The sequence below is a fragment of the Protobothrops mucrosquamatus genome, unplaced genomic scaffold (assembly GCF_001527695.2).
Source record: "Protobothrops mucrosquamatus isolate PMUCROS unplaced genomic scaffold, P.Mucros_1.0 scaffold3618, whole genome shotgun sequence".
NCBI lineage: Eukaryota > Metazoa > Chordata > Lepidosauria > Squamata > Viperidae > Protobothrops > Protobothrops mucrosquamatus.
Window position 1 is genome coordinate 98,054 of NW_015389581.1, and position 12,196 is coordinate 110,249.

Here is a 12,196-nt window from a genome sequence, read left to right on the forward strand (position 1 = left end):
CCCCCGCCGCCGCCGCCGCTGACTCGAGTATAAGCCGAGGGGGGCATTTTTCAGCCCCAAAAATGGGCTGAAAAACTCGGCTTATACTCGAGTATATACGGTATTTTTAACTTGGTTTTTTATAATAATTTTTTTAAAAAAGGATAATAATGGCCTTATAATAATATTTTATTTTAATTGACATTTTAACTTGGTATTTTTGTAGTTATGTACTTGTTTTTAAAAGGCTGTAAGCCGCCCTGAGTCCGCAGGGAGAAGGGCGGGGTAGAAATTTAAATAATAAATAAATAAATAAATAAATAAAAAAAAGGAGATCACGTGACCCGGGACGCTGCAACGGTCGTAAATATGAATCAGTTGCCAAGTGTCTGAATTTTAATCAGATGACCCTGGGGAGGGAGGCTGCAGTGGCGGTCAAAAGTGTGAAAATCAGTCCTAAGACACTTTGTTCAGTGCCGTTGTAACTTTGAACGGTCACTAAATGAACTGTTGTAAGTCAATGACAAATTTTAAGTAATTGAGAATTTGAAGAGGAACTTCACTGAGAAGTTAATAGCTTACCAAAACTTTTCTGGTGGGATTGGAAGTTCTGTGACTGCATCTCTGCCGCTTTTTTTTTTGGTAAAACTTGATTTCTCTTGTGAGTGTCACTAAAGGGATTGGCAAATGGCATTCTTGCTTTCTAATCAGGTAGTAAATTGCTAAAGGAGCTAAAAAAGTTGGTAATAAAACCCCAAATGCCACTGTTGCAATCATCTTTTTGAGACAAAGGATTTCATGGTGAAGATAAAGAAGTAAAAGAGATTGTGCTGGTTCTACTAGTAAGGATTGCTAGGAACTCCCTGGTTGAGACTTGGTCTGGGGACCTTCCATGGTGCTATTTTGCTGTCTAGAACAGGGTTTTGTAACCCAAATCCTTTATGATCAAAATGATTAGTTGATATTATTTAAAAGGGGATGCGAAGACCTCCCTGCTTTAGAGCCAGCTCCTGTAAAACATGGGTGGGGGTTGTTCTAGTTCATTTCTGCAGGACTAATAGATGTTGTGGGAAAACCCAATGAAAAAGACAAGAGACAGCAACACAAAGCAATACTTCTTACTTTAAGATTCAGAGGTTTATTTCAGCAATAATTTGGAACACATACATAAATATTACTTACGTTAAAAGCCCATTGCAATGCGGTCCAATGACATAGCAGTTCCAATAAGGACAGCTTGTAGGCTGGTGGCAAATCAATCAGGTCCAGTCTCAACCTTTTATGCCCTTTCTTATCCTAAGACCGTAGTAGACAGATGGTCAGCAACCTTTGCACTTTCTGCTGACTTTCTGCTGACCATAACTTTCCTCATACCCACATACATCTGAACTTGCACCCCTCAACTACTTTCAGTTCCCCATTTCTCACAGTTCCAGTCCTTATGTTCTAAATATATTTGAAACAAGCAAGCTTAGCAAAATCATATTAAGTAAAGTACAGTTGCAGTTTAGATTACAAATAGTTCTTTCGGATTGTAAAACTGAGCACAGCACAAACTTTGGTTCAATACTTTCCCATGAGGCCTGATTTAGTTCACCTGGGCCTAAATCTTGCATAGAAAAACAATAGTCAATATTTTTGTTTTCCACAGAGAGAACCTGCCACTGGCTCAGAGTCGCTCCCAGCAGGAACAATGTCCTGTTCCCAAGCCCTCTGTGCCTCTTTCTTTCCAGAATGAAAATAAAATAGAGTCTCAATCCAGAACAAACTCTAATTTCCAGCAGTTAAAAACAGTGATACAGATAGTCCTCAACCCAGGACTGGGCAGTTAGCGATTATTCAAAGTTACGATGGATTTCTCCAAGCCTGCTTCCAAACCAGATTTGAACTTCCAATGGGTGGACCCCCCCCTGCAGTCAGGTGATTGCATTTTGGACTCTTGGCAAGTGGCCCGTATTTATGCCCATTTGCAGTGTCTCGCAATCTGTGACTTTTTTTTGCAGAAAAACACCTCTTGTGGACAATGTATCCACTTAATGACAGCTGCAAAAATGTCTTAAACTGAAGGCGATCACATGGTGACCTGCTTAATGACTGGCATGACCTATGACTGTAATTCTGGGCTCTATGATGGTCATAAGTCCAGGACTCCTGTAGTCCCATTTAAACACCCAGGGGGAGAGCCTTCTCTGTGGCAGCTCCTGCCCTCTGGAATGACCTACCCCCCGACCTACGTACAACTGCGGACCTGCGCCTTTTTCGCCGAGCCCTGAAGGCCCATCTATTCTGTGCGGCCGGCCTGGCGTAGTTTGATTATGTTTTAGTGGGGGTTTTGTATGGGGTACTTTTAGAGCAGGCCTGTTATTTAATTTGATTTTAGAACAGAAACTTGTGTATATTTATCGTGGTTTTTATTATCGCCTGTTCACCGCCCTGAGTCCCGTAAGGGAGATAGGGCGGTATAGAAATTCAATAAATAATAATAATAATAATAAAAATTGTCTACTACTACACTCAAGGGTGAGTTAACGATCATGAGATGTCTCTTCACAAATTTAATCAAAACTGTGCAGACTGACTTCAAAAGCTGAAAATAAATGTGTTTTCAATCGACATGCCCAAAACATTGTATGATCCAAATCTGCAATACAGAAATGGAGTTTGAAATTAAGTAGAAGACGGTAACAAGGATTGCTTTAAAGAAGGAATAAAGCAGGAAGTTCATAATCCATCCGAATTTTCTTTTGAAAATCCAAATCAAGCAATTTGATGAAGATCTCTAGACCCTGTTTGTCTTCTTGCTACTCAAGGAAACAGTCACGCATAACATTCTTCCATCTGTGATTGGTGATAAAAGAGCCATTGTAGTTCTAACGTATATAAAAAAAAGAGCACGGTTAATGTTACATTTGTTTATCAGTCAGTAAAATTTGCATCATGCATTTATCCAGCAAAGGGTGAAATGTCAGGAGTATTTTCCTTGTAAAGCAGGCTAGAAGTGAGCAAGTCCAGCCAACAGTTATAACTTCTCTTAATGCTAGAGAAATAGTTAAAAGAAATAGTTTATATGCAGCTTTCATTGATATAAAAGCCACACTTCTTTTGTTCCCCCATTTGTTCCCCTTAACAGACTTAAACAGTAGCAAACAAAAAATGTTTTGTCAGTAGCAAACAAAAGCTTTAAAAGCCCAGACATTGAATCTGCGCAGATTTTGGGTTGTACATTTATTCTCTCAGAGCTAACGTTTCTACTTTGGTGGATTTTTATAGATTGGCTTTAATAAAATAAGTATGTTTTCTTGCTTTCTACTGATTTAAAACTCCCTTGTAAAGACCAAATATGCTAAGATATTATCCATCCATCTGTGTCTCCCCCAAGTGGCGGTGGTGGTCGCGATGGTCTCAACATCTTTTTTACAACATAGTGACCAAAACTGGATGCAGTATTCCAAGTGTGGCCTTACCAAGGCCTTGTAAAGTGGTATTAACACTTCACATGATCTTAATTCTGTCCCTCTGTTAATGCAGCCCAGCACTGTGTTGGCCTTTTTGGCAGCTGCAGCACACGGCTGGCTCCTATTTAAGTGATTGTCCACTAGGACTCCGAGGTCCCTCTCACAGTTACTACTATTGAGTAGCGGGTAGTCCAGAAACTCTTTCAATAGGCTGATTTGCCCGCCCTAACACAACAGGCTCTGCGGCAGTGCTAGAATTACTGCCTCTCAACAAGCAAAGCCGCCTCTAGAAGCTTTTTTTGCTCAGCAGGAGTACCTTTTCTATTTTCATGCTGTAGATCAGGGCTCTCTAAACTTGGCTGGGTGGCTGAAGAATTCTGGGAGATGAAGTCCACAAGTCTTAAAAGTTGCCAACTTTGGAAACTCCTGTTCTGGATCAATGTGGCTGGGGAATTCTGGGAGTCGGAAGCCCATGCATTTTAAAGTCGCCAAGATTGAGAAGGTCTTTTGTATACATTCTAGGGAGCTTAACTTCTTGTTCAGTGTCAATATTGCTCATCTTCTAATCATGATTCCTGCACCTTTTAATGAACAAAAGAAATTTAGTTTTGGCTTAATTCCTTTCTAGGTTTTTGTTGCTGTCCAGGCAAAACGTTCGTAACAATCTTATGGTGGGCTAGTATCTTTTCTAGCCTTGAATGGGAGACTTGTCTCCCGTGAACTCAACGCTGGCCTTGGCCCCAGGTCCACTTCTCCACAGCATGGCCAACAGCTCCTTCTTTCTTTCTTGCAGTTCATCTTGAAGCATGACAAGTACCGGCATCTGCGTGAGGTGGAGCGTTTCCCCAACAGCTTCAACCCCCACCTGCCAGAGACCCAGGCCCTCCTGAAGGCTCTGCTCACCCAGGTCCTCAGCAAGCACCCCCACTCCAGTTGGGTACACATCGGGGCCGATGAGGTACGTAGAGGGAGGAGAGGGTCTGCTGTACGGGTGGGAAAAGTACCTCTTTCTTTGGACACGGTGTTGGTCTAATTTGGCAGAGAGAGCAGTTTACCATTGGTTTGAGTTAGCTGCTAAAAGAATGACCCTGCAGGGATGAAAGCTGGATCCCATTTAAAGGTAATTCCCCAAGCCCAGCATTCTCTGTGTTAACCTCATGCCTCAAGGTCGCATTGCCAAAATTTGATGGCCAAAAGAGCCATTTTCTGTGGCGGGCTTAAGGTAGGTCCAGGAAATGTCTGTGGAGGCACAGTGTATCTATTTTTAGTTTGATTTTGCCCCCCCCTCCTGCCCATCCCCTCGGATTCTTCATCCCAGCCTGCCTGGGGCCACAGTTGTGCCTGGGATCCTCAAGTAGGTTGAAAGCAGCCAAACCTTTCAGGACACCTCAAGGGCAGCAAGACATGTCCTCGTCCTCACTGTGATAGCTTTTGGGAGATTGGACAACCGTTTGTCTGAAATGGTATAGGGTTTCCTGCCTAAGCAGGGGGTTGGACTAGAAGACCTCCAGGGTCCCTTTTCCACTTCTGTTATTCTGTCCTGCTATTCCCAGCTGTTTTCCCAGTTCAGGATCCTGAGAAGTAACTCGCTTATCTGTCTCACCCACTAAATGGCAGATTTTCTGTCTCTCCCTTTCAGGAGATGTTTTTCTCCAGCAGCCCTTTGGGGAATTAAGCAAGTAGCAAAGCAGCACCTAACATTTTCCACACTTCTGTGTCACAAACGGGCAGGATTTCTTTGGCCTTCTGACCGACCTTCCCTTTGCGCACCCATAAGAGAGGCGAGATCTGCTTTTGTCCTTGCAGAAGGAGATCATTCAGAAATGGACCCTGGGAGGTTATCCTCACATTTCACAGGGGAACAAGAAGGAGGAAATTGCATGCAGGTAGTCCTCAACTTTGGACCACGATGGAGCCCAAATTTATGTTGCTAAGGGAGACAGTTGTTAAGTGAACTTTGCCCCATTTTACGACTTTTCTTGCCACAGTTGTTAAGTGAATCGCTGCAGTTGATAAGTTAGTAACCTGGTGGTTAAGTGAATCTGGCTTCCCCATTGATTACGCTTGTCAGAAGGTCGCAAAACAGGATCACGTGAGTCCGGGTGCTGCAACTGTCATGCCAGTTGCCAAGCGTCTTGAGTTTTGATCCCGTGACCATGGGGGGATACTGCAAAGGTCGTAAATGTGAGAAACGGTCGTAAGTCACTTTTTTCAATGCCCTTGTAACTTTGAACAGTCACTAAATAAACTGTTGTAAGTTGAGGACTACCTGTATTTCTAAAAAAAGTTTCTTTTAAAAGGCTGATTCCTTCATTATTTTATTTTATTTTATTTTTGCAGCTTTAGCAATTTCAAGAACATTTGGGAACAAAGCCATGCTTATTTATCAGCCTGCTATTAATAGCATTGACTGAGTTTAGTACAGAAAACTGTTAGAAAAGTCTTCCAAGTTACACTTGGACCTGCCTGTTACCAAAATTAGCCTCTTCAATGTGTTAAAAACAGCAGTTGGGTATATCTGTGCTTCTGAGTTTCCAAGTTAATGATTCACCCAGGCATTAACAGGCATTTATTCAGTGACTTGTTTAATGTTTCTGAAGAGGGAACTGAAGCAGGATGAGGCTTGGGTAGCCATGGGTGGGGTGGGGGTCTTCAAAGAAGATCTCAGGCTCGTAGATGATAGCACGAAGCGAGAATACACTCTGTGCAGTCACTGAGAAAAGAGTGGGGAGATGTCCACCCCAGAATCAGCAGGAGAAGACATGTCCTTTGCTAACCTAAAAGCCTGGCTGTGCAAGGAGGACTTTTGAGGGACTCTTCCACTTCGGAGTGGAGTCATTCCGCCTCTTGGTAGCCCAAGCTGGAGGGAGCATTTAACAGAATAACAGAGTTGGAAGGGACCTTGGAGGTCTTAATAATAATAATAATAATAATAATAATAATAATAATAATAATAATAGTAGTAGTAGTAGTAGTAGTAGTAGTAGTAGTAGTAGTAGTAGTAGTAGTAAAGTAAAGTTGGAAGGGACCTTGGAGGTCATCTAGTCCAACCCCCTGCTCAGGCAGGAAACCCTATACCATTTCAGACAAATGGCCGTCCAGTCTCTTCTTAAAAACTTCCAGTGTTGGAGCATTCACCACTTCTGGAGGCAGGTTGTTCCACTGGTTAATTGTTCTAACTGTCAGGAAGTTTCTCCTTAGTTCTAGGTTGCTTCTCTCCTTGATTAGTTTCCATCCATCGCTTCTTGTCCTGCCTTCAGGCGCTTTGGAAAATAGCTTGACTCCCTCTTCTTTGTGGCAGCCCCTGAGATATTGGAACGCTGCTATCATGTCCCCCCTCGTCCTTCTCTTCATTAAGCTAGACATACCCAATTCCAGCAGCCATTCCTTATATGCTTTGGCCTCCAGTCCCCTGATCATCTTTGTTGCTCTTCTCTGTACTCTTTCTAGAGTCTCAACATCTTTTTTACATCATGGTGACCAAAACTGGATGCAGTATTCCAAGTGTGGCCTTACCAAGGCATTGTAAAGTGGTATTAATACTTCACGTGATCTTCATTCTATCCCTCTGTTAATGCAGCCTAGCACTGTGTTGGCCTTTTTGGCAGCTGCAGCACACGGCTGGCTCATATTTATGTGATTGTCCACTAGGACTCCGAGCTCCCTCTCACAGTTACTACTATTGAGCAAGGTCTTCTAGTCCAACCCCCTGCAAAAGCAGGAGCCCCTCTACCATGCCAGACAAGTGACTGTCCAATCTCTTCTTGAAAGCCTCCAGTGATGGAGCACCCACCACTTCTGGAGGCAAGCCCTTCCACTGGGTTCTCACTGTTAAGAAATTTCTCCTCAGTTCTAGGTTGCTTCTCTCCTAGATTTGAGAACTTCTGTCTAGAACAGCCCCATCTTTGTCAGGTGCAGGCGGAACCCCTCCGCCTTTCAACCCGCCTCAAAACGAAGGATTAGGATGGTTGCTCCAGCCACGATGAAAGGGCAGAGTCTGCTGGGAAAGGAGCCCCCCCCGCTCCCCGCATTGCTGAGGCACTTCTTTGGCCCTTCAGGTCTTCCACTTAGGCGAAGGGGCGGATTCAAAGAACTGGATGAGCCGCAACGGGGGCGACACGGGCAAGATGTACCTGAACCACATCCGGGAGGTGGTGCACTTTATCGCCAGCCAGCCGTGGGGGCTGCGGGTGCTGCTCTGGGACGACATGCTGCGGAAGGTTGGCATCGCAGCCATCCAAGGTCAGTGCCATCCGCCGGGACCTTCCTGGGCTGTCGCTGGGGTTAGCCTGCCTGATCTTGCAGTGGTTTTCCTTGGAACTGTTCCTGCACACCTGGAGGGTGGTGAGGTCCGTGGCTCTGATTGGTTGAGCTGCCTTTACGTCACGGAGGGAGGCTGGGCAAGCCAAAAAGTTGGGGAGGCTGGGCAGGGCTGGTCATAGAGAAGAGCAGGAGAGACTGGCCAACACGTGCACCAAGCAGCTCAGGAGAAGCAGGGAGGGCTCAGGAGGTGGGGTGGGCAAGAAGAGAGACCCCCACTGCCGAGAGAAGCTGCAAAAGAAGGCCCAGAGAAGTTGACCCCTTGATGTGGAACGCCCGCCCGCTCCTCGGCTGCAGGGCCTTCCTTCTTCATTCAGGGTTGTGGACTGGCAGGAGCCGCCTGTGCCTCTCACCCCAGAACTGATGTCTTTCAGATTCCGGCATTGCCAAACACGCGTCTCCCGTGCTGTGGTTTTACGCGCCAGACTTTGATACGCAGCAAATAGGTTGGCTTCCCATCTTTTCTTTTCACNTGGCTGGGGAATTCTGGGAGTCGGAAGCCCATGCATTTTAAAGTCGCCAAGATTGAGAAGGTCTTTTGTATACATTCTAGGGAGCTTAACTTCTTGTTCAGTGTCAATATTGCTCATCTTCTAATCATGATTCCTGCACCTTTTAATGAACAAAAGAAATTTAGTTTTGGCTTAATTCCTTTCTAGGTTTTTGTTGCTGCAGTGACCTGTCCAGGCAAAAAGTTCGTAACAATCTTATGGTGGGCTAGTATCTTTTCTAGCCTTGAATGGGAGACTTGTCTCCCGTGAACTCAACGCTGGCCTTGGCCCCAGGTCCACTTCTCCACAGCATGGCCAACAGCTCCTTCTTTCTTTCTTGCAGTTCATCTTGAAGCATGACAAGTACCGGCATCTGCGTGAGGTGGAGCGTTTCCCCAACAGCTTCAACCCCCACCTGCCAGAGACCCAGGCCCTCCTGAAGGCTCTGCTCACCCAGGTCCTCAGCAAGCACCCCCACTCCAGTTGGGTACACATTGGGGCCGATGAGGTACGTAGAGGGAGGGGAGGGTCTGCTATATGGGTGGGAATACCTCTTTCTTTGGACACGGTGTTGGTCTAATTTGGCAGAGAGAGCAGTTTACCATTGGTTTGAGTTAGCTGCTAAAAGAATGACCCTGCAGGCATGAAAGCTGGATCCCATTTAAAGGTAATTCCCCAAGCCCAGCATTCTCTGTGTTAACCTCATGCCTCAAGGTCGCATTGCCAAGATTTGATGGCCAAAAGAGCCATTTTCTGTGACGGGCTTAAGGTAGGCCCAGGAAATGTCTGTGGAGCACAGTGTATCTATTTTTAGTTTGATTTTGCCCCCCCCCTCCTGCCCATCCCCTCGGATCCTTCATCCCAGCCTGCCTGGGGCCACAGTTGTGCCTGGGATCCTCAAGTAGGTTGAAAGCATCCAAACCTTTCAGGACACCTCAAGGGCAGCAAGACATGTCCTCGTCCTCACTGTGATAGCTTTTGGGAGATTGGACAACCGTTTGTCTGAAATGGTATAGGGTTTCCTGCCTAAGCAGGGGGTTGGACTAGATGACCTCCAAGGTTCCTTCCAACTTTATTATTATTATTATTATGGATCATCGCACAGTCAGCCAGATGTTCAGACTGGATTTGACATTTTGTCTACCTATCGAGTCCTTACCCAGGACCTGGGATAGGCAGATGTGGATGTTTGATGGTATTACAGATACCGTCGCAGGATGAAAGCAGTTCCTAGTAAGGCCGCCTTTTGCAATTGACTAATGATGAATTTGTCAATGCCGATGGTGTTCAAGTGGTGCTCCAGTTCTTTTGGGATTGCACCCAAGGCGCCTATTACTATTGGTACTACCCTTGCTTGCTTTTGCCACAGTCTTTCTACTTCTATTTGTAGGTCTTTGTATTTTGTTATCTTCTCCACTTCTTTCTTGTCTATTCTGCTGTCTCCAGGCACTGCCACGTCCACTATCCAGACTTTTTTGTCTTTCTTATCAACGATTGTTAAGTCCGGGGTGTTATGTTGCAGGTGCTTGTCTGTTTGAATTCTGAAGTCCCAGAGCAGTTTAACTTTATCATTTTCTATGACTTTCTCTATTTTATAGGGTTTTCTGCCTAAGCAGGGGGTTGGACTAGAAGACCTCCAGGGTCCCTTTTCCACTTCTGTTATTCTGTCCTGCTATTCCCAGCTGTTTTCCCAGTTCAGGATCCTGAGAAGTAACTCGCTTATCTGTCTCGCCCACTAAATGGCAGATTTTCTGCCTCAGGAGATGTTTTTCTCCAGCAGCCCTTTGGGGAATTAAGCAAGTAGCAAAGCAGCACCTAACATTTTCCACACTTCTGTGTCACAAACGGGCAGGATTTCTTTGGCCTTCTGACCGACCTTCCCTTTGCGCACACATAAGAGAGGCGAGATCTGCTTTTGTCCTTGCAGAAGGAGATCATTCAGAAATGGACTCTGGGAGGTTATCCTCACATTTCACAGGGGAACAAGAAGGAGGAAATTGCATGCAGGTAGTCCTCAACTTTGGACCACGATGGAGCCCAAATTTATGTTGCTAAGCGAGACAGTTGTTAAGTGAACTTTGCCCCGTTTTACGACTTTTCTTGCCACAGTTGTTAAGTGAATCGCTGCAGTTGATAAGTTAGTAACCTGGTGGTTAAGTGAATCTGGCTTCCCCATTGATTACGCTTGTCAGAAGGTCGCAAAACAGGATCACGTGACTCCGGGTGCTGCAACTCATGCCAGTTGCCAAGCGTCTTGAGTTTTGATCCCGTGACCATGGGGGGATACTGCAAAGGTCGTAAATGTGAGAAACAGTCGTAAGTCACTTTTTTCAGTGCCCTTGTAACTTTGAACAGTCACTAAATAAACTGTTGTAAGTTGAGGACTACCTGTATTTCTAAAACAAGTTTCTTTTAAAAGGCTGATTCCTTCATTATTTTATTTTATTTTATTTTTGGAGCTTTAGCAATTTCAAGAACATTTGGGAACAAAGCCATGCTTATTTATCAGCCTGCTATTAATAGCATTGACTGAGTTTAGTACAGAAAACTGTTAGAAAAGTCTTCCAAGTTACACTTGGACCTGCCTGTTACCAAAATTAGCCTCTTCAATGTGTTAAAAACAGCAGTTGGGTATATCTGTGCTTCTGAGTTTCCAAGTTAATGATTCACCCAGGCATTAACAGGCATTTATTCAGTGACTTGTTTAATGTTTCTGAAGAGGGAACTGAAGCAGGATGAGGCTTGGGTAGCCATGGGTGGGGTGGGGTGGGGGTCTTCAAAGAAGAAGATCTCAGGCTCGTAGATGATAGCACGAAGCGAGAATACACTCTGTGCAGTCACTGGGAAAAGAGTGGGGAGCTGTCCACCCCAGAATCAGCAGGAGAAGACATGTCCTTTGCTAACCTAAAAGCCTGGCTGTGCAAGGAGGACTTTTGAGGGACGCTTCCACTTCTGAGTGGAGTCATTCCGCCTCTTGGTAGCCCAAGCTGGAGGGAGCATTTAACAGAATAACAGAGTCGGAAGGGACCTTGGAGGTCTTTAATAATAATAATAATAATAATAATAATAATAATAATAATAATAATAATAATAATAATAATAGTAGTAGTAATAGTAGTAATAGTAGTAGTAGTAGTAGTAGTAGTAGTAGTAGTAGTAGTAGTAGTAGTAGTAGTAGTAAAGTAAAGTTGGAAGGGACCTTGGAGGTCATCTAGTCCAACCCCCTGCTCAGGCAGGAAACACTATACCATTTCGGACAAATGGCTGTCCAGTCTCTTCTTAAAAACTTCCAGTGTTGGAGCATTCACTGCTTCTGGAGGCAGGTTGTTCCACTGGTTAATTGTTCTAACTGTCAGGAAATTTCTCCTTAGTTCTAGGCTGCTTCTCTCCTTGATTAGTTTCCATCCGTTGCTTCTTGTCCTGCCTTCAGGTGCCTTGGAAAATAGCTTGACTCCCTCTTCTTTGGGGCAGCCCCTGAGATATTGGAACGCTGCTATCATGTCCCCCCTCGTCCTTCTCTTCGTTAAACTAGACATCCCCAATTCCAGTAACCGTTCCTTATATGTTTTAGCTTCCAGTCCCCTGATCATCTTTGTTGCTCTTCTCTGTACTCTTTCTAGAGTCTCAACATCTTTTTTACATTGTGGTGACCAAAACTGGATGCAGTATTCCAAGTGTGGCCTTACCAAGGCATTGTAAAGTGGTATTAACACTCCGGGCCACCCCAACGATGCCCTTGACGTGATGACCCGGTGTCTGGAGGCCGTGAGGGTCTGGATGGGGAGGAACAGACTCAGGCTCAACCCGTCCAAGACCGAGTGGCTGTGGTTACCGGCGCCTCGGCATAGTCAGCTGATTCCATCGCTGACTATAGGGGGCGAAACTTTGGCCCCCTCGGAGAGGGTGCGCAACTTGGGTGTCCTCCTGGATTCGCGGCTGACGCTGGAAGAC

General features: G+C 45.1%; 1 protein-coding gene across 1 annotated transcript in view; it reads left to right on the top strand.

Moving 5' to 3' along the window:
• LOC107297966 (hexosaminidase D-like) overlaps positions 1-12,196 on the top strand; it is a 37,815-nt gene that overhangs the window by 16,342 nt on the left and 9,277 nt on the right. The window contains exons 6-8 of the mRNA XM_015827329.1: positions 4,228-4,392; positions 7,493-7,676; positions 8,129-8,200. Coding sequence (XP_015682815.1) covers positions 4,228-4,392; positions 7,493-7,676; positions 8,129-8,200 — 421 coding nt within the window. The remainder of the gene's footprint in view (positions 1-4,227; positions 4,393-7,492; positions 7,677-8,128; positions 8,201-12,196) is intronic.